This window comes from Rissa tridactyla, chromosome 8 (genome assembly GCF_028500815.1).
Source record: "Rissa tridactyla isolate bRisTri1 chromosome 8, bRisTri1.patW.cur.20221130, whole genome shotgun sequence".
Classification (NCBI taxonomy): Eukaryota; Metazoa; Chordata; class Aves; order Charadriiformes; family Laridae; genus Rissa; species Rissa tridactyla.
Window position 1 is genome coordinate 48,245,900 of NC_071473.1, and position 22,145 is coordinate 48,268,044.

At 35.8% G+C, this 22,145-nt stretch overlaps 1 protein-coding gene across 1 annotated transcript in view; it reads right to left on the reverse strand.

Moving 5' to 3' along the window:
- Nucleotides 1-22,145, reverse strand: part of FAF1 (Fas associated factor 1) — a 171,206-nt gene that overhangs the window by 104,584 nt on the left and 44,477 nt on the right. Inside the window, exons 6-7 of the mRNA XM_054212624.1 lie at nucleotides 21,858-21,946; nucleotides 13,627-13,732 (exon numbers count right to left, since the gene is read on the reverse strand). Of these exons, the coding sequence (XP_054068599.1) occupies nucleotides 13,627-13,732; nucleotides 21,858-21,946 (195 nt within the window). The remainder of the gene's footprint in view (nucleotides 1-13,626; nucleotides 13,733-21,857; nucleotides 21,947-22,145) is intronic.

The window sequence follows — 22,145 nt, forward strand, 5'->3', positions numbered from 1 at the left end:
AAAAAATCCACTTGATATTCATATAATAACCAGTGACAATTCAGTCTCTGAAACGCTAACATGCGGGCATCGTACTCAGTGATTCCCTCCACACAGGGACAGTTTTCAAGTGTAATTCAACATACTTGGCACTCTGCATTGCAGAAAGTAAGTATAAAGAGCATAATGATTTAAAAGTTTCTGATTTACAGTATGTTTTTCTGCATTATAAAGAGAAAACAGTATTTAGAAAAGTTAAGTCAGATAAACCATCTTGATTTTTTTAAAAAAAGCAGCAATGAAGAAATTCTTTTTTCATTAAAAACTGTGAAAGAGTCAATAAACCAGAAGATAAAGAGCAAAAATGAGAAAGCAGTGAAAAAGAAAACATGCCTGTGGACTGACACAAAATAAAAGAAACAGAAGAAAAAACAAATTATTAAAAAGAAGAGAAAAAGAGAAAAAGACATGGTTTACTAAACAAGCAAAATGACCTACAGAGGAGAAAATATGGGTGGGTGATTGTCAGATTTTGCAAGTCAAACCTGAATGATCTTAGAGCTGACCTATAAACTGACACAAGGCAAAAGACACAACATGAGAACTGAAATTGGATTTGCAGTGCTCTTCTGATACCGGTGTCGTGAGACGACAGATGCTTATTTCAGACTGCGTGCTAAAAGTATCCTCTACTTCAAACAGTTTGTATTTATGTCTCAGAAGAAACATTGAATCTCCGAGTTTTATTGCTCCTCACTTCAAACTGATCTTAAGAAAAAAATGGAATGAAACACAACGCTAACGTACTTCTCTAAAGGAAAAACTACACCTTTTTGGGCATTCATAAGGGTTGTCTTACTGCTCATGTGGATTCTTTGCCTGGCTACTCTGCAGTGCATTGAAAACACACAGGAGGTACACTTTGCACTTGATCTTTCATTTATTCATTACCATTCAAGAAGAATTTGACCACCTCTGCATACAGTATTATTAAAAAAAAAAAAAAAAAATGAGTGTTTGTGCTACAATGGAGAAGGTTTCCCAATGGTGTAACATTTGAAAATACAGGTTTGCACCAAAGGACTGATGCAGATCCAGTACATGTAGTGTGGAACTGCATTAGTGTTTCACTTCAAAAATGCACTCCTGATCTTAAGCCTCCCACTTGTCTGATTTACTGTAATTGAGCTTGTATGATGGAGTGGTCTCAGAGCATGCAAACCAAATACCATTAGGATCACACTAAAACAGAAGATGCATAGTTTTTAAATTTCAACTACTAAGAAACATTCAATCCACAGGACCAGACTGGAAATGGTCACTAGTAAAACGCCAGAAACATAAATAGCATGGATGGTAGACCCTCACCACCAAGTGGTTTGCTATGCAGACGTCCTACTGCACTGCCCTGTGTGCTAACGTAAACATAGCTGTGAACTACAACTTACGGCTCTGTGGGAAGATTTAAGGAGGGGAGTAAAGACATCTCCATGGCAATTCAAGTTCCATCTCAGTCTACTACTCTTAGTTTATCAAAAAAGAAGCTTTCATCCCACCCAGATCTCACAGAAGAATTTCCATAGAGAGTTTCCGTATTTCATAGAGAATTTCCGTAGAGAATTTCCATATTTTTCATTGGCCTCATGAGACCCAACCTTGAAATATTAATGTGGACCTGCCTGACTTGACAGTTTACCTTTTGTATCAGGGAGAGAAGTGTCACTTTACTGTTTTGTACTACAAAAAAGTATCCTCCTCCACTGTTCTGTTGCTGCTTTTTGTGAACGTCAGAGCTTCTCCATTTTGTTTGTCTTAGTCCTGGGCTAGGTTGCCCTGTGGTCATAGTTCTCAGTTCTGCAGTCTAGTCTTTTCTCTGCCAGCCCAATGTCAATGCATAGAATAAAAAAAAAAGAGCCAAGACCTTTTAAACAGAGTGGGTGAAAGAGACTGTTAGTTATAAGTGAAATTGTCAACACACAAAACATTCCCCAGATTAATCTAAGCACTTCTTACACTGCCCACTTTTGAATTATTCAGGAATAAGTCCTTCTTGTCTTAAAAGAGGAACTTTTTGTGTGTAAGTGCAAGCAGGAGTTGATCCAAGACACAGAGGGGAGATGTTGAACTGAAATTCAGCTTATGGTTACAGAGAAATGAATAATGGGACACAAACATAGCTCACAATGTTTCTTAAGTAAGAGTTACTTTTTTTGAGTTGCTGAGTTCAGTAAAAGGTAGTCTGTCATCAGAAATGAGTAAAATGAATTTGAAAACAATATAAAACCTTTGTCTTTCTGTTTCACCTGGAAGAAACTGCAGAGATATTTGGGGTGCTGCATTTTGCCCTGATGCTGTGAATGAAATTACCAAAATTATGTCACTTCTTAGGATTCATTATTCCTTTTCCATTTCCTTTTGTTGGGGTTGCAGTACATACAGCTATACCGTGGGATACTAGGCAGACAGACTTACTGCCATTTTATAAGTACGGATTTGTAGGAAGAGGCGCTCTCTTCCTTATAGATATGTTGTAGAAAAATAATAATAAATCCTTGTTCTTTGTACTCCTATTTCCCTTTTTGTCTTTTATTGCTTATCTGGTTTCCAATATTGTGAAGGTCTTGAGATATTCTTCTACAATTTCAAATGACAGTAACGTCGGAATTTCCAAGAGAGCTACTAGATACTAGGTAACAGCTACGAGAGAGAATCGCTTTCCCGAGGAGGAAGAATAGTGGTGAGAGTCAGGGTCTTTGAAACATCAAATCTGTTCTTCATACACTCACCCCTCGTTCCAAAGCAATACATACAAATGAATGATGTCTCAAAAATTTCTATTGTTGTATTTACTTCTCTTAAATCCAAAAGTATCATCCCTAAAAAAACAACATGAGCAGTATTTTATGCTGCATATGGCACAGTCTGTGAGAGTTTCTGTAGGTAATATAAGAAAAACCGAGATTTTCTAACAATTTCTTTTTCTTCCAAAACACCATGAATTCAAGTAGATTTCATCTTTACAGCACTGTTCCGCGCTTTCTATCAGCTGGGAAGACTGACTGAAAAATATCCTTTTCTAACCAAACTTTTTCTTTTTAACCTGATTTTGTAAGAAGCAACCCATGAACACATCCTGGTTATTCACCAACTTCTAGTTCCCTACATTTGATAAGAACAACCAACACAACAAAACAACAACAAAAAGCCTTTGTTCATGGTTCAACCCCCTTTCCAGTCAGCACCTTCCCCAAAGCTCCTTTCCTTGTCATTTCACAAGGCCACATTCACAGTACTTGCTTTTTCTTGATGTTGCTGGTTGTCCTACTCTCTTGCTTTTGCTCTCTGTTTCTTTATTTTTTCTGCCTTTTCACTAGGCCCACAACATTTCATGTTAACAGTAGCCACAAGAAACTCAATAAGATTTTGTTTTGGGGTGGGTGGGTGTGTTTTGGGATGAGTAACACATGGTCTGAAGAGAGGTATATAAAGCCAGAAACCACTGAAGTCAACAGTTTAATCCAAACAATAATGGCAGCACTGGACACGTGTTAGGTCTTGGGGTCCTTTTTGGTTGGTTGGTTGTTTTTTTAGGGTGGATATCAAATTGACAATTTAAATCCACTGAACTAAACTGAACTCAAGAGAAGCAGAAAAATTATTGAGTCTATTTGCAAAACAGAAGTCAAAGGGCACCAAACAGAAACCTCCTTTTCTTTTTCCTCTGTTGCTTTCTACTGGAAAAGTAAAACATCCAATGCAGAGGCAAGCTCCACAGAACTGGGAAGTTACCTTTGGTCACAGATTCATATAAGAAGATTCATAGATTTCATATAGGAAGAGACCTGCTTATACTGTGCTCACATCCTAATGTGAACATTGTCCTCAGAAGGTCCTTAGAGTGTGCAAGATCTACAGTTTTGCCGACTGCAGGTAACCACAAATTTCACTTGGGTTGACTGGATCTTGTGGCAGTTAGCCCTTTTCTGGAGGATTTGGGTTTCTTTTCCTTTCTTTGTAAGCCTAGTTTGCTCCTGTGTTTTTGCCTAGCCACACTTCAAGCAGTTTGTCTCTACCATACCTGGAGGAGGTTTAACTCGAGAAACATCTCCAACATGTTTTCATTTACTTCTATGTGCCTACAACAGTAGATGCAGCATCAAACAACTTCTCATGCCATGCATACTCTGATGCTTCTCCAGTTGAAAACTGCGTGGTTTGATTTGTACATACATTAAGAATGGAGTTTTATACCACAAGATTATATCATTTCTGCTGTCCACCATCATCCCCACATAACTTCCAGCATTAGTGCTTTCAAAACAAGCTTAGAGTAAGTTCACTTTGGTCTGCTAATCTAGGCAGGGAAAAATAAAGTAGATTCGAGGCTTGGTACAAACCCAAAAATTGTGATCAAACTATATAGTTAGTAAATTGTTTGTCTAAATCTTTCATGTATGATGAAAGATTATTATCATAATTCATTAGCAAATTACAGACTTTGTAATGCAGGCAGTCACAAATTTGGCTTTGTATCAATCATTTTAGACCAGCTGGGTAGAAATTAACACAACTCTAGGATACATAAAATGAAGTGCTCTTTCATTTTTAATTCACTGGAAACTTTGAAGGAAAGAAATGGAAGCTCTTTCAAAAATGCCAGTTTTCCCCGATTTCTGTAAATCAGTCCATTTCCCTGTAGAGGTACAGAGATACACACACACACGGAGCGTATGTAATTTAATACCACAGTAACTGCTCAATCAAAATAAATATAATATAAAGTATATGTAAAAGAAAAAGCAGTTTAAAAATCCCTGTCTATCATTGTTTCTGAGGCAGACACATCTGTGATCACCAGAACAATTATTAAACAAACACAAAAGCTAATAGCCCAGCTACTCACAAGATACAATATTGTCAAAATTCCTGCTCTGAGCTTTTTCAGTCTGCCAAGATGACCTTGTGCAAAAATGCTTGTTTTGATTATGTCTACTTTGCCTAAGCTACAAGGCCATGTATAGTGACAGCTGCATTTGGGAGCAACTTAAAACAAATTTTATCTTAGTGGCACCTAATCCAGAGACTGGTACAAGCAGCATGGAAAAGTCAGTGTCAAAATTAAACAATGAAGGCTTTTCTAGGAACAGATGCTTTTTGCCTGCAGCTGTAAAAACCTTAAAACAATCCTATACCCCACTGTCTGGTCACGCAACTATCACAAAGCAAGGCATAAATTTTGCCACTTATTGCAAATGTTTGCCAAGAGCTTCTATAACCCTTTTTAAAAACAGTAACAGGGATTTCTTGAGGGTGATTATGAGGCCATTTTATCCTTTAAATGAGTGCAAGGCTTTTCAATTTATGCCCCTGATTCTTGGTACAAAAACATAACTTTTCAAGTTCATGTTTTACACAGACATAGGAACATAACTGAAAAAATCCTAAGAAATGGGTTCACTAAAGAGACAGCACGCTGTTTCACTAAGATGTTATGGACCAGAGACAAACATTATAAAGTCACATTTGAAATGGCAAGTGAGTATTCTCTTTGCATAGTAATTACAAAGCGATGTAGTGCAGCACTTGTCATTACGCTGCTGCTAAGATACTGTTGACCATTTCAGCATCGTAACTCCACAACTACTACATCAAGTATCTTCATCACCTCAACTCTCAGAAAAATTTCCTCTTTCTATTAAACGAATGCACCAATAAACTTTTAAGCAAAATATAAACTCTTAGTGAAAAAACTTCTATAACTCAATGAATAAAAGTAAATCATCAATTCCCAATTAAGTGAGCAATTTACAATGTCAAGAATCTAGTTGTGCTCTGTATGAACTGATGGGGTTTTAGATTAGCTTCTGTTGTATATTTAAAAGTGATAGCACCAACATGATTTACATAAGTACAATATTTTCAAATATTTTCTCACCAAGCAAGCACTCTAAAATTGTGAAGTGTTTCCTTTCTTACTCAAGTTAAAAAAAAAAAAAAAAACACCAACTTTTCCAGAACAACAGTTCATTAGCACCTCACTATTTATAAGTATAATTGGGTTGTTTGATGAGAAAACATGAGAGAACACTGTGCCTACTATAATTTGCACAAATACAAATTTCATTGTTTGAAAACAAGTCAGCAATTCAAGGATTGTTGTTTTTTTTAAAATAAGTGTATATCATGCAATAATAGAAGTGATCATATTATAGTTAACATAGGACAGAAAGGTTAAACCATGCTCTGGCACACTTTAATTTACAAGCTGTAAATTAATCTTTTTTTAATTGCGAAAAATTATAAGTTTAATTTTTCATTTACGATTCAACTAAGTATAATTTATACAGACAGCAGTGCTATGCTATTTAGCTACAGAGTACTGCTTTCCCACTTTAAATAGCTCAGGAACTAGGGACATAGTGTTTAATATGTTCATAAAGCTGCTTAGGTTTTCTTGTCATTTCATGCTAACACCTTTTTAATAGCTAGCATTATGATAGAAGCCTTGCATAAAAATTCTCCACCCCGAAAGTAAAACACGGCAAATATTCCAAATCAGAATAGCAAGCAATGGTTTTAATTGCAGTTTTTTAAAAATTCAGGGTTTTAAATTAGGTCTTGATCCCCAAAATCCTTAGCATCCTTAAATTACATGAGCAAAGCCATTCAATTCAACATGATTACTTCTAAAATAAGGACAACTCACATGACTGAGCATTTACGGAGCCGAACCTATAACCAAAATCATAACAATGACTCCTCATTACTTTCAAATTCAGATAAATTGATCCTTATCCTTTGAGAGTTTCTCTCAAATCCAGCTACGCTTACGGATGGAGCGCAATAGAGACAGAGAATGAGAGAAAGGAAGAAGGGAGATATAAATATACACACAAAACTACAAGCGCTGACAAATCGAAAGCTAACAGATGTGTGACTTCTAATTAGTTATAATAATCTGTGCTTTGACGCTATTGGAACATGCCTCGCCTTCCCTTGGAAATCAAACAGCTTCCTTTGGAGTTTTAAACTCTCTGGGTGCTTCTCAATTTATTCAAGGAAAAAACCTTGCTTTCAGCAAATTTTAGATATCTACAGTGATAACTTTATGAAAGGAAAATATTAAATTATAATTATCCTAAACAGACACAGTCTTGTGAAACTAACCCTACATTCATATGAAAATACAAAGCATTGACTATAATGAATTTGATTCATCCTTGGACACAAAGCTTTACCACAGTAAACTCAGTCAACTGTTGCTCTTGCTTTTATATTCATAGTACTTAAATAGCGCACTTTAAAACAAAAAAAACCCCAATTGGCTTTTCATACATCCACCCTCCCCAAAAATAACGCACTTGAAAAACCCAAATGATATGAAAAGGCTTCAAGGCCTCTTTTCTCCTTTTCACAGCACTTTTTTTTTTTATTTCTGTTTGCAGTAATCTGCCTTTCACTTTCTCATTGCTACAGAACAAACGAGGAGGCTCAGCACTTTGAAAAGGGGGCTCAATGTGTAATGGGTCCACTAGAATTAATTTAGTTGCACCAAATCCATTGAGCAGCGAGGTTTTTTTCTCTTCTCAAATCATTTTGAGTCGGACGCAGCCCCCAGCCTTTGTAATTCTAGTAAAGCACTTAAAGTGCACAGTAGGTGTTCATCAGGACCATCTGGTCAAAAGCAAAACAAGCTGCTGATTTTGCCTTTGAATAGAATGAAGCAAGTGTGAATTAGTCTCTTCAATTAGCACTATTACAACCTGTCAAGTGCATATTGTAAAACAGGATTATTACAGTATTGGTCACCAGTGCAATTATTTACTCTCTGCCTTTTCTTGCATATAAAAATGTCCATGTTTACTAGTTTTTGATAACTGAAGATCGTTTCTTTAATGATATGCACGTCCAAACCCACCAAAACCAAATTACAGGTTATGAAACATATTCTGTCAGGAATACATTAAGCTTCATAATTAATAGAGAAGTAAAAGAGTGCCCTTTCTTTATCTCTTATTGTTGTTTCTGTTGCATAAAAAGAATAATGGTCCTATACGTTTATCAATACAATATCTTCAAAACAGATCTCTACAGTCCGATATTAAGATATTTTAAGTGCCTAATAAAGCTATCACTTTTGAACAGGTACATAAAAGGTATTTTCTCTTTATTTCCCAAGGAACTTCTTTCTCATATAATTCCTAACACATGACCATTTACAGAAAGTTTATCAAGGATTTCTTTCAGCAAATATGTTTTAGTTTAGCAATGTGCTGGTTTTCTTTAAAAGGCAGGCAAAAAAACCCCAAAACTAACCAAAACCAAATCAGGAAGTTGATTCAGCTTTATAAAAATAGATTTTTCTCTCCTTATTTAAAAAGTCAAAACCTAGCTCGCTAGTTGGTACTCATTTACCACTGTAGAACACTGAGGCTATCACAGCGATAGATGTTTAAATTATGTATACCATTCTTATGACTCACTATAAATTGAATATAATTTTTACATGACAGATTTCTTTAAAAAGCAAACAAAATATTCAAATTTCACAAAAAGAAAATGTCTCGAGTACAATCAGTACAGCAAAAACATATTTTACTAGCTTCGCTGATACTAAGAAAATAATTGAACAATGATATAGAATGTTTGTGCACCTCCTAATTAAATACCAAAAAGTGTTAGTTACTGATTTTTATTAGCATAAGAATAATTTTCAATGATTTTAAAGCAAGTTAAAAAACTCAAAATATAACACAACTCTTTCTGAAACTGTTAATGTATGTACCAGATTTGGATATGTCCATATTCTGATCTCTGGCAAATGTTTTTTATCGTAATTACATAGCTACAACATTAAAAAGAAGAACATTATTTATATATACATTTTGTGTCCCCATGCCAATGTCTGACCTTTACTGTGAATGATCTCACTCAAGATCAATTGGCTTGAAAATACTTTGTACAGATACCAAAAATGAGATCTGAAAAAGGTACAGGACTTTCAGCTGGATTATTATTTTTCTGCATGCTGAAGGCAATTCATATGCTTAACTATATTTATCTATTACGTTTATTTAGGCCTTTTAAATAAGTTTTCTGCCTGCGTGTTTATAAATGGTGGGTTTGTATCTTGTTTCACGTTCATCCACTTATCAAAAAAAGTTTTAAAAAAAATCCAGCACAAAGGACTTCAAACTGTCATTAGGGTCTGTCAACACAGAATTTGTAGTTTATCTCAGCCCAAGCAGTTGTATGCACAAATAGTTCCTCCTCCTGCCTGGAGTGCTATTGGATACATTGCTTTTCATATTCCACCTTAGCCAGTAAGTCTATAGGGAACAAAGAACAAATCTATTACCTATCACAGGTGACAGGGATGCTAAGCAGCTAGCCTCTGATTAGGTTATTGGCTAAAGGAAGGGAATAAAGAGCAGATGCAGCTACGCACAGGCAGCCGGTATTTAGGGACCCATCTTCTTTGCATTGTTTGCACAGATTTTATGTTTTACTAGGAATTATCATGCCAGGTACATACTTTGCCTAGTATTCTCAACTGGAATCTCCAGCAGTTACAAAATAAAAATCGCCAATGTACAAGAGGCCTGAGGTTTCTGCATATTTAACTCAGCCACCCTTTAGCAGCCCCAGCTTGTGTACACTGGATACTTCTGTAATCCTGCACGCAGGAATCACAAAAAGGCTTCAAAGTCTATACCAACAGTAAAATGGACAAATGCAAACTACTTGTTTTTAACAGTTATCCAGTTTGTTAAATTTATTTTTTTTTCCCTGTGCCACTGACTAAACAACAAAAAGCGTGAAGCATGCTATCGTGACAAGAACTCAAATTCAGAAAGTTTTTCACAATTTAGTTTGTCTGCTCCAGGATGAGAAGACAAACTTGATTTCCATGAACCATTTAAATTTTCTCCCCTTCGAAAAGGGCTGTCCTTCACCTCCATCAAATAATATAACTACAGCGTACAAAAATGAAAAGTACAGATGTTCATTTCTAAATGTGAACAAGTTCGTTAAGAACAGACAGAAAACAAATTATGTTGAGCATGGCAATACCTTGTAGTAATTTAGCACATAGTTTCTCAAATCAAAATTTAAAAATTCTCTCACTCCAATATACAGATAACCTCTACAAATTATCTTAGCAGAATAAAGAGCAAGTATTCAGACAGAAAACTCCTTTTAGTCTTGTAACTATTAGGAGTTCAATTTGTTGGAATTGTCCTTATTTAACCACATAATACATTGGAAATATGTTGAAATGTATTAATTTACAGTCTCCAAACTGGCACAAAACCTACTAATTTCCACTTTAAAATGCGGCTCATGGAAAAAAAGTAATCATGATATTTCCCAGAACAGTATCTGCCCAGAATTAATTTAATACTGCAATTTTACAAGAACAAACAGATGTCAGAAACCTGTGACACAGATTAATTTGCAATTTAGGCCAACATGTTATCATTAACTTTCCAAGTTAACAACTCCCCTGCCCAACCCACAATGAAAATCCAATATCCATAATTTTGCACAGTGTGGTTTAATTTTTTATTTCATTTCTGATGATTCCCTACAGGCTCATATTCCCACATCAATATAATTGAATGTAACTTGTATTTTTTAAACTGAGAAATTAAATCTTAATGCATGAACAGTTGCAGATGTAGATAAAGCATGTTAAAAAAAAATAAAAATGGCATTTTCAAGTACCATCCAAAATCCAACTATTGAATTAATACACAAGAAATTGTGAAAGCAGACATGAGCACTACAGCTTCAGGCTTCTCTCAGAGAATTTTCTGCCAGGTTGTTTCCCCATTAAACAGCAAGATTTCTTTGAAATAACAATTCGCCCATATATCGTTTACTATTAAACAGGCATTCTAAACAATAAAAAAAAAAAAAGTCAGAGAACCGAAGCAACAGTAGTTTAGTAAAACATAGCTGAGAGCTCACTGAATTTTGCATTTAATCCATTGCAAAATATTTATTACAGTTTTGAAAGGGTGGTGGAGTTGGGTTTTTGGTGGGGTGAGGTGTTGGGGGTTTTTTTCGAGACACTTGGAAAAAATATCTATTCCTTAAAATTCGCAGCACTAATAATAACACCAAACTAAACAACTAGCCCTGGAGAGACAGTTGCACCCAACTGTGGCAAGCAGTAGAACATTTATAGAATTTTAAATATTTCTTTTAATAATTGATGTAGTCATTTTGAATCTTTCTGCATAGGATATAAAGTGTGAGTAGATTGCATTAACACTGCTTAAACATTTCAACTTGTCAGTATGGCCAAGTCGATTTCTGAAATATTTGCAGTATTTTCCCATCGAAACAGTAATAAAGGTAGAATAAATATATGCCACTGCTTTATAATCACTGAACATTAATGAATATTTTATGTCTTTTTAAATCTCCCTGTTTAATTTAAAAGGGTGAAATTAAGTCTCCTCCCTGCAATATGCCAATTATCTGTAAATCAAACAATAACTTGGCCATTATACTCCTTTTTGTTAATATACCAGAAGCTAATTTGAAAACACTGAACGGCATTTTTAGGTAATAATTGAATAGTCCTTCCTGCCCTCTTGTGGTTGGCAACCGCAACTCACATACAGCTTTTCCACGATTACAAAAACATACCAGAAGGAAAGTAAACTATTAATTTGTTAAAGTGTGAACAAGAGAATGAAGGGGGGAAAAAAAAAATAAAAATCTAATGGTCCCTGGAGATGAGAGAAACAAGAGAGAGAAGAGAGCGAAAGATATCACCGATTCTTCCAAATCACACAGACTAACTAGATTCATCAATCATTTGTTACAATGCTCACTTTATGCTAAAAGAAAAAAAAAAATAAATTAAAAAGCCATTAGGGAGTCAACATACAAAAGGGTGGTTGTTTTCAATAATTAGACAAATGTTCACCAACCCTTTTACCTCAGCCAAATCCCCAGTGACTTCCACGAGACTTTGCACAGACAGACATTCACCTGTTCAGCATCAGCTGCACGAGAAGGTCCAGAGCTCTCTTTTCATCTTAGCCTCTGAACTTGTCTTCATAATTTTAAACACTCTGTTGGATGCAATACTTAGATACACAACAGAAAGGCAAAGAAAGGTTCGATGCTCATGCTGATCATTGGGTGGTAGGGGTATTTTTGGATTTTGGTTGTTTAACAGGGAAAAATCTTAAGTGACTTTTAAATTTAGTCAACTTCATATGTTAATATGTTGACTGTAACCTGCCATTACCAACAAACAAGAAAACTTCAGTGCACGTAAAGGCAGCCGAGATTCCCATGCACTGTCACAGCTTTCTGGTTCCTTTAAGCCAGGCAAGACTCACCAGCAAAGTAGTAATTGATATAGCATAGATAAAAAAACAGACAGACAATATGTACGTATGCATTTTCTTTTAGAATCTCACCATTTTAAACGTAAAAACAAATATTCTGATCATTTATTTCCGTAAATATTCAAATTATTTTTAATTGTAAAGAGTGAAAGCTTGGCCCCTCAAAAAATAAACTGATGCAACTACATTTGTTTGTTTATATTATTAAAAAAACCCCGAAAACTTACTATAATTGGTTTAAAAAGGTAAAGTAGAAAGCAGGCTTTCATGCAGGGGAAAGATCAGAATTTAGATCTTAAGAATAACAGGATTCACAATGAAAACAGTTAATGATCATTTTTCATTGTTGAAAGAGATACTGCTCCTATAGCTAATATTACAGAACTTAAAATAATTCTGTCTATGATGTCAGCATGTGACATGAAAAACTTCAATGAAATCTGTTTAACCCTAAAAGACTGAGAGAGTGTCAGACCAATAGCAAACATACATTTAATTTGAAAAGCAAACATTTAATCTTAATATTTTGTAATGTGAATTCTGAAGATCCACATTTGTAGACTGTTTGTCATGTTTCCAGAAGTTAGTGGGTTATATGGAAAATAACATCCAAAACATCTGGCATTAGACATACCATGGAGCATTAGACAACAACCTTTGGCTTTAGAAAGGAGTTTTTAAAATATGCAAGGACTGCTTGTTCTAAATTCAGAGGGTCCAGAGTCATATTAGAGATATTTGTTCCTATAGGACTTAATTCTAATGAAGTTCTCTACAATATCACCCCTTGCTGGCCATTCTACAGAACGGCAGTGACGTCCATTATACACAAAACCATTTGGCTCCCACGGCAGTAAGAATTACAGCACTACGACAGCAACCAGTAATGGTAGAGATGCCTACAAAATGGAGATGGATGGAGCTGGTTAAAAGAAAGGAAGACAGAGGGAGCTTCAAGGCGCTTAAAGATAAAATGTCATTTGAATAACTGCCTTTCCTCATCATTCTAGAATAACTCAATAAACACTTTTCATATATTTTGCTACTACAATTCAAAAAGAAACATCTTTCCGTATAATTTAATAGAAAACCTTTTTTTAGGCCAAGTTCGTTAATCAAGTTACAGCAATCTTGACGATGCAGTTGATTAAACCAAAAAAAAAGACTAACAAAATAAAGGAATATCCATCAAAACCATGTAAACCCTCCTTAACAGAGCTGGCATTAGCTATAATGAGCTACATTTATTCTTCAGCTGTGAAACAGCACTCACCTCCTGAATGGTACTGCTTCCTGAGAAGTTGAGGTTGTACTCCCGCTGGACTTCTCGATGGGTGACAATCAGCATGAAGTTTTGATTTAATGACTCCTGCAGGGCCCTGAAATGGTTGAAAGAAAAACAAGAAAATCAGGGATAAGCATGTTATAGCTTGTTTTACAGTTAGATGCAAAAACCCCAGGGTACCCTAAACTCTACATGGACAAGTCCAGGCACAACATTATCATCTCTCTTTTCACTCTTAAATGCAAGGAAGCATGCTGAGAATGACCAAAGGCCATTCCTGAACTCCTTCCTTAATAAGGTGACTGCAGCCTTTAAAGCTCTTCTAATGTTAAGTATTCTCAAAATTGAGAGAGTCACATTATCTTCACAAACATCAGGTATGTTTAGCACTCATAATGCCATTAATAACCAGGCTTGTAAGCATATTGATGACCAGACAAAATATCAAGCTACAATGCACATTAAAAACTGATGGTAAGTAGAACAAGGCAAAGCATGCTCTCGCTTCTCTAGGGTTACCTGAAGCATAAACCAAACGGAAATTCTTCCGCTTAGTTTCACTCAAAGCACATAAACCCAGCTAATTAGAACTGGAAAACTAACCACAGCAAAATGTCTCATGTGGGTATTGAGCATTTAGAAAAGTTAGTTCTGCTCAGATTGTTTTAAAAATGTATATTAAAACATCTTTAATCATATGAATTAAAAAAAATTAATCTTAAGATACAGATTAAACAGGACAACTATATGTTCATGTTGTCACAAACTTGTTTTTTTTGTGATTTTCCTGGTAACAAAACCTCCGGATGTTAAAAAGGCATCCGGTTTGCTTAATTAGGTACAAAATTATGCAGCTATCTATTTTTCAAAATAGAAGGCAGGACGTCTGTTACAGACACGGCAATTACGGCTGTGTACAGTCTCATCTAGGCTAAAAAACTGCAGCAATGTAACATAGCTTGGATTGCTAAACAATATTTATGCAGACTTGACCTGGTCAGTGGCATATGGAATTAAACTGAGCTTATTCAAGTCTTTTTTTTCTTATCACACACTCTTAAAAGAATGACAGACTGAGGTTTTTTCCTTCACATCTTCACTGTTCCACGACACTTCAACACGACATAAAGGACAAATTCTGTATGCAGATGAGCACAGCTGTATCTTAAGATACAAGAAGACAAGAAAGACTGCTAGATTACTTGAGTCCTGATTTGTTAGTTTTAGCTTCTACTGGAATTACTGAGCGGCAGTTTTGCTGCTCAGTTGGTAGTGAACCCATGCAATACTCACTGGATGCTTTAGCAAGAGATGCACAATCTGCTTTAACACCTCAAGAAAAGTTACCTTACAAAAATATCTTCACTCAGCAACTTAATTTGGATTCTGTGACATCTTAAACATAATAATCACATACTACAAAACAAAATCATTACATGCCATTTCTCGTCTTTTATGGTTTTGTAATATGGAAGGTAAATATAACTCATTTGCAATGCTAAGTATGATCAAGTGTAGGAGAGAGACTACAAATGTAACTGAGGTCAGTCATCTAACATGAACTCAGCTGCACTTGTCACAAAATCTTGGAAGAAAAGGCCTAAAAAAAATTTAAAATACTTATCAGTCCTTCAAAAGAGAACAAAAAGTCCTGAAAATTTGTATGCCTGTTTTCAAAGGTAATTCTAAGTTGATTGTTAAACAATAAGTTTCGCATCTCCATAACCATATTTTCTTTTGGCAAGTGTTCAGTAGCACCTAAAATATCCTGCTGTGCTTTTTCAGATTCTGATTTTTTATTTGTTTTCAGCAAATACTGGAGGCGAATTACATACTTAATTGCTCTGAAAACATTAATTACAGCATATGTGTATGGCTCTGGATTCCATACAGAATCACACAAGGCTCTGTTAGCACTATTTTTGACTATGTGAAAATCTGTAGATGCTAACCAATAACATGATTCACATTTTCATTCTGTAATTGATGTAAACATAGAATGAAACAGGCTAGTTCAGTCAAATCCTCAGTCTCTCAAAGTATGCATGACAGACACGCTTCAACACTATCCAAAATACAGCATGCCAATAAAAAGCATCTGTTCCTAGGAAAGGTTTTCCACTTCTCTATTTCATCTGGATGTGATAGCAGAGAGTATTGAGAAAAGGAAAAAAATACTCTTCAAATACAGTTAATTTAAATTAAGTGCCCTAAAATTAAAAGCCTCAAATTTTGAAATAACTAACAATTTTGACACCTCTACTTTTTGGATTTCTAAACAACACAAGCTGAATGCTGTTAACAAGCAAGTTCTCAGTCAAAGAAGAGGATGAAAATTAAACTGGCTACAAAAAAAAAACACACCTGAAAAAAATTGAGGAAAAACTGGTTTTGAAAGTGTTAGCAATTAAAGCGCATGGTTAATTATTCACCTTTTGTTCAGAGAAATAATATAATGAGGAATATTACTTCTGCTTACACAGAAAGGCAGTGGTCAACCGATCCAGTCTTGTGAGCTCCTACATCAAAATTTCATCTGCTCTGACAGTCATAAGACCTGGACCACGTATGTTAGAAAGTCAGTGGGAGGAGGAATTGATGGCACATCTGATGGGCCCTTTGTGCCAAGGACTTCCTACCCGTACCAATGCTCCTCCACGGGATGGGGCTGATTTGAACACACAGGTGGGGAGCCAGCAATGTCAGTCCCCTCCCATATTCATTTCCTGCAGCAACTAGGGATGCAGATCACCCCCAACTATTTGTGCCAAGAGAAGTCTGCTTACAAAACATACCTTGCCCTAAAACCGTATTTACAGCCATAAAAGGCTATGACCAAATGCACAAGATAAGTGTATTTGAAGGAGACTTCTCATTGACAGTAAGCTGAAGCTTACTTTTATTTCTTTTTAGGTGCACTTTGAACACAATGCACACTGCTAAAATTTTGGCTTCAGTGTTTGCAGCAGTTTCGTTTCCCTGCAAATTTTATCAGTTGACTACAAACTTCCAAATGAAACATCTGCAATAAAAGAAACATTTTTTAAAAAAAGGGGGGGGGGGGGGAATATAGGGCCAGTCTCCAGGTCCTATGAAAGTCAAGACAGATTTTCTTTTTGCCCCCCGCCTTTTTTTTTTTACCATCAGTGCTAACAGAATTTAATTAATCTAAGAATTAATTAGTGGGAAAAGAAAACAAAATTATAGAAACAGGACTAAACTAGGCCACTCTTAGCACTATTTCCCCCCTACTGCAAACCCTGGCTTTCAAATGGATTTGCTGATAGGTTACACACTGCCATTACATTATTTTTTTTCCCTCAGCTGAATGATTATACATTCACTATTCAGCACAGGGAGGCAAGGGAACCTGATGGCATTTTGTGGCACCAATCTTCCAGTAGAGGAACTCTGCCTACACCCAAAAAAGAAGTCCACAAACAGAGAAGAGAAAATAGACCTGAGCACAGTCATCGCTCTGACCAGTTCTAGCAAGAGAGACCCATATGAGTCTAGGATTTCATATGGATTGCCTATATAGCATTGGTTACCGGCATTATTACAACGCACAGACACACCAAGGGTGGACTAGGATTCAGCTGGGGCTTAAACTCTACCATATGCAAACATAGTAGGGTTCCTCTTTGAAATTCAAATTTCAAGCAATGGAAGTTGCAAGAATTTTATTTCAAAATGTCAAAACCCAATTAAGACTCTGGAAAGAGTTTATTCACTAGCTACTCCATCCAAATTCTAATACAGTACAATTTATAGACCAGAAGTCTAATAGATTAAGAATAGAAACAATATTTAGCCAAAAAAATGTGTAACTGCAAATAATGCCAATCTTAAGGGACAGCAACTGTTCAATCAGTCTATGCAATGCTGAAGCAAGATCGTGTTAGTATTGATATTTATTATATTTTAAGCTTCCAGTTTTACTGCTTTTCTATTGTTCTGTAACATTTAATATGTAAAATAGATTGGGTTTATCTATGGTTGAGTGACTGCCTTAATGCTTTAATTTTTGATGTAATACTTTGCTTTTCAACAGCATTTTTCTTTGAAATTTTAGTATTATTTTAAGCTTTGAAACCAAAAGTATATCCTTAGTCAATGATCAGCAAATGCTCCTTTTCATTTCAGTTCCGTTAGTTTTTATGAAATACATTCACTATTTCCCATTAGGCAATATCTTTCTCAGTCACATGGAGATTTCCCCCAAAATCTCTGAATTTTATATAAATAGGTATGACACAAGGTAATTAACATTTCCATTTTAAACTTACAGATTTATACAAGCTCATGTCAACAGAAGTCCAAATTTACTGTAATTACAGATTATTTACATTAAAACAAAATAAGAAATCAGTATGTAAATGTAATGTTTGTTGTAGCTAATGCAGCAGGAGGTGGTAGATTAGGTTCAAACAGCAATCAGTTAGCAAATCTGGCTAACATGTAAATGAGCAGAAGCCCTTTTGTTTACATTCTATTGCATTTTAAACTTCAGGATTTTTAAACTGTCTCATGAGCAGATGTGAAAATAAAACATTAATCTTACCATTCTTATTGAAGCTTTCAAAGTAACTAAAGCAAGGCACTGCTCCTGTCCAGCTAAACAGACAATACTAATAATTGGAGTTGCAGGTTACATCGTTCTTAATTAACACTCTGCTACAGTTGATAGCGTACAACAAGACACCATGCCACAATCACCGCTCCTCTCCAACAATCTAACACACACGCACTCAGCAACGCATGGACCCATTACTTGAAAGATGGGGGGGGGCTTATTCCTATCCACACAGCTGATTACATTTCTTAAAAAAATTACAATCACTTAGTAAAAATACATTCTTTGTAATAATCACAAATGTATGCACCTGGTCAAATAGCTTTTAACTGTTTTGAACTTTCCAATGATTCATCAGGTATATCAAGTATTTAAGACTTTCAGCTATTTAAGAAAAAAGACTAAATATGAAATACATTATGTTCATTGAATTGATAACTGAAGAAAAAAAATTGAGAAAAACTGCCTCCCAGAACATGCAAGATAAAAAGAAGAGATAATCAGGATGACCTAGCTCCATGGCTAGACTCACACACCTATGCTTTTGACACTCTATTGCGTTCTCCAAAACCTTTTCCCTGAACTGCATATTGCCGGCTTTCAAGAAGCACCCAGGGCAACAAAGGGAAGGAGAGTCACTGTGAGGAAGTGAAGAATCTAATCTGACAAAGCCGGTGCAAGGGATCTCTCCTCCCCTTGGACAATTAAATGACGGACATTCTTTGGCACCTTTCCTTTTAAGGCTCCTTTCCAAAGGAAATCATGTTTTTCTCACCCACCTGTCCCATCCAGTAAATTTTGAACATATTCACAAGATTCAGGGACGTCTAACAGCATTATAAATGTCTCAAAAATTTGGTGTAAATCAACAGCTGGGTAGAGGAAAGGGACACAAATTACTACCCACCTTAGTAAAAGGCTGCAGTACAAGCATAGTATTTTTATACTCCATCCAGCCAACTTCTAGCCGATGATTACAGAACTACCTACAGCATGTGATGTCTCCTTTTCTTCTATGTTACCTGACTACCAGCTGGAGAACAGAGGCAGGGCAAGCTGGATGTCTATGCAGGGGAAAAAAATTACATAGGTGCTACAAAATAAATGGGAAGTGGAAGCAGTGTCAGAAGTAGGTGAGATCACGGGAAGTGTGGATGGAGAGGGCTGAGTTAGTGCAGCCACTGGGATGAGGCAGGAATTCACTAGAAAACAGGTTTCATTACGTCCACAGCTCATAGAACACATTGTTCTGGATACCATGCATGGATAGGGAGGGCTTTGCCCGCTGAAATTGTGGAAGCAGGGCATGTAACCCTACAGGTGGTATTTGACATTTAAATTTAATCTTTACACCTCAATTTACTAGCATGTGGTAGTAATTCACCGGGTTTCTATTATCTATAAAAGCTTTAGATATGCCACTGAGGAACAAAGATACCCTTGGAGACTTTTGTTTGTTTAAACTGCAGAATCACTTTGCCATTACGTTTAGATGCTAGTTTTAAGTTAGTTCTGGGTTAAGCCCATTCAGTCTGTCACAATAAACTTCAATGCCAACGTACCAGTATGTTGGAAAAGGATGTTTCAGACACCATTCTCCCTCAGTGTCAAGAACAGGCACAGATTGGAGTTTACAGAGCAGTGACCATATTGCTCCTTTTAAGAAGGGCATATACATAAAATATCACATACTGAAATCTCAGGCTTTTCAAATATCATTTTCTGGAGATATTCAAATCACGACTATTTATCTGTAGTTCAAAATAGAAGGCATTTGAAGAAAATGACAGATGAACTCACAAAGTAAGAGGCAAAGTTCCTTAACATCCATTAATAATAGATGTGAGCATCAGGCTTTTAAAAATTGTGGGTAACAAACTAATCTGAATAATAACTGACCTAACAGTAGGCAGTAAACAGTGTAACTGGGTTTGGTACATTGCTTCAATTAGATGTTTTTTGATCTGCATTGATGCTTTAATTGGAGGCAAGCCTCCCCTTTCATCTAGAATTTATGACTTCAGCCTTCAAATTATCCTTGTTTAAGTAGCCACTAATTAATCATCATTTGCTATCCCAAAGCTACCAACTTTATTTTAAAAATATCCAGAACTAGTCTCCACTATGAAGCAAGTCTAAACTGTAAAGGTAACAACCACTTTGATTTTATTAGCAAGTAAAGTTCTTTTAAACTATTCATCCAATAAAAAAGCCTAAAAACTATTTTTAAACAGTTTGTTGTTATATATTTTATTGCAGTTGCAATAAACAACATTCTTCAGACCCCGGTTTTCTTTCCGGAATCAAAGATATTCAAATTACAACATACAGTGATACCTGGGTAGAAAATTTTGGAATTGGAAATGGATTTTTTAAAAATCCAAACAATTAGTATCTACAGTGTTTTTCCACAGTATTTTCACTCTCCTTCAATTAGCTGCTTACATACCATGGCTTATTGTCCTCACACACGACTGCAGTCCCTGTGAGCACATCCAGAGCACACCCAGTTCACATCACAGCTCACCGCCACTCTGCTCCCTCTGTTCCAGTCCCACTATTCCCTCTCTTAATGCTTCTTTCTTTTATTATTATTATTATTTTTGTAATTCATATCGGCATTCTTATTTCCTCCACAGACTACACGGTTATGTGCACAAGTACCTTTTAGTAATATATGAAGTACTTTTAGTCACTAGGAAACCAGTTACCAATTTCCATGGATTGTCAAAGAATTTCCTTCATCAGTAATACGACTGCATTTATAGAATATTCTCTTATCGGCTGTAACAGCAGAAAAACAACTCCCTCTTCAGACAATTTGAAGGCACTCTAGTCTAACGATCCCGCAATTTGACCAATTCCAAACGCAAGCCTCCCCGCTCCCTTGCCAGAGCTGCGCTGCTCTTCCAGCCTCAGTTACTGCGCACCCTCTAGCGGCTACCGAATAAAATTCATATTTTCCTGGAAAAGAACGCATACGGGTCTGCCTTTCAGAAAGGGATGGGCAGAAGAGAAAACACGGCAAAGTAATCACAAAACACTTTATACGAGTAAAGATTCTGTTTACCATAAAATAACATTTAATTTTCAAACCTTAGCAATGTTCGCTGGCATATGAACACTCGCCGTTTAACTTTTTGAGTATTCAAATCAGTAATAAAAGATATCCTGCTCAGTTGGGGGAAACTGATTGTACCTATGTACATTTTAAAAGTCTAAGAAGACAAGATAAAACAACGTAACAAACATTTCAGAAAGAAAATTCTAATCTGCTGGCAATGATTTATACAAGTTATTTATACACGTTTACATTAAATGAACCAACATAATGCAGTAACTTATGAAAGGCCAGCTCTCAGTTCCACAGGGATTAAATTCTTGTTCAATTAAAGTCATTGCACCTGGGAGGTGTAAAATTCTGTCTGTACCTAAGTGGTTCACGTACCACACCAAGGTTTTAAAAACTTAACAACCTTCTTTTCCACAATGAGGTGCTGAGGTGGTTCATCCCAACGCTTACCAGAGCAGCGAAAACACTTTGTATTTTCTGACTGCAGATTCCTACAAGGATGCACGTGGCTTCATAAAAACCATAGAAAACCAAACGGTACAAGTAGAATTTTATGGCCAAAAGACTTACCCAGAATGACTTGAAGAAGGAGGAGGCAGGTCAGGTGTTAGAACATAAAGACTATTATTTTTTGGCAAGTGTAGAGTTTTTAAAACAGTCTGAGGGGAGAAAAATCATTATAAGCATAAAACATTCACTAATTTTGACGTATTATTTTATATTTTTTAATTATCAATACTTATTTTACAATACCACCAAATAGTTTGTTTTGAGATATACTTACTGTTAACTTCCTAACGTCCTTTTTGTAGGTGGGCCGTGTTATATATAAAACCAACACAAACAGAAGTGAGTTGT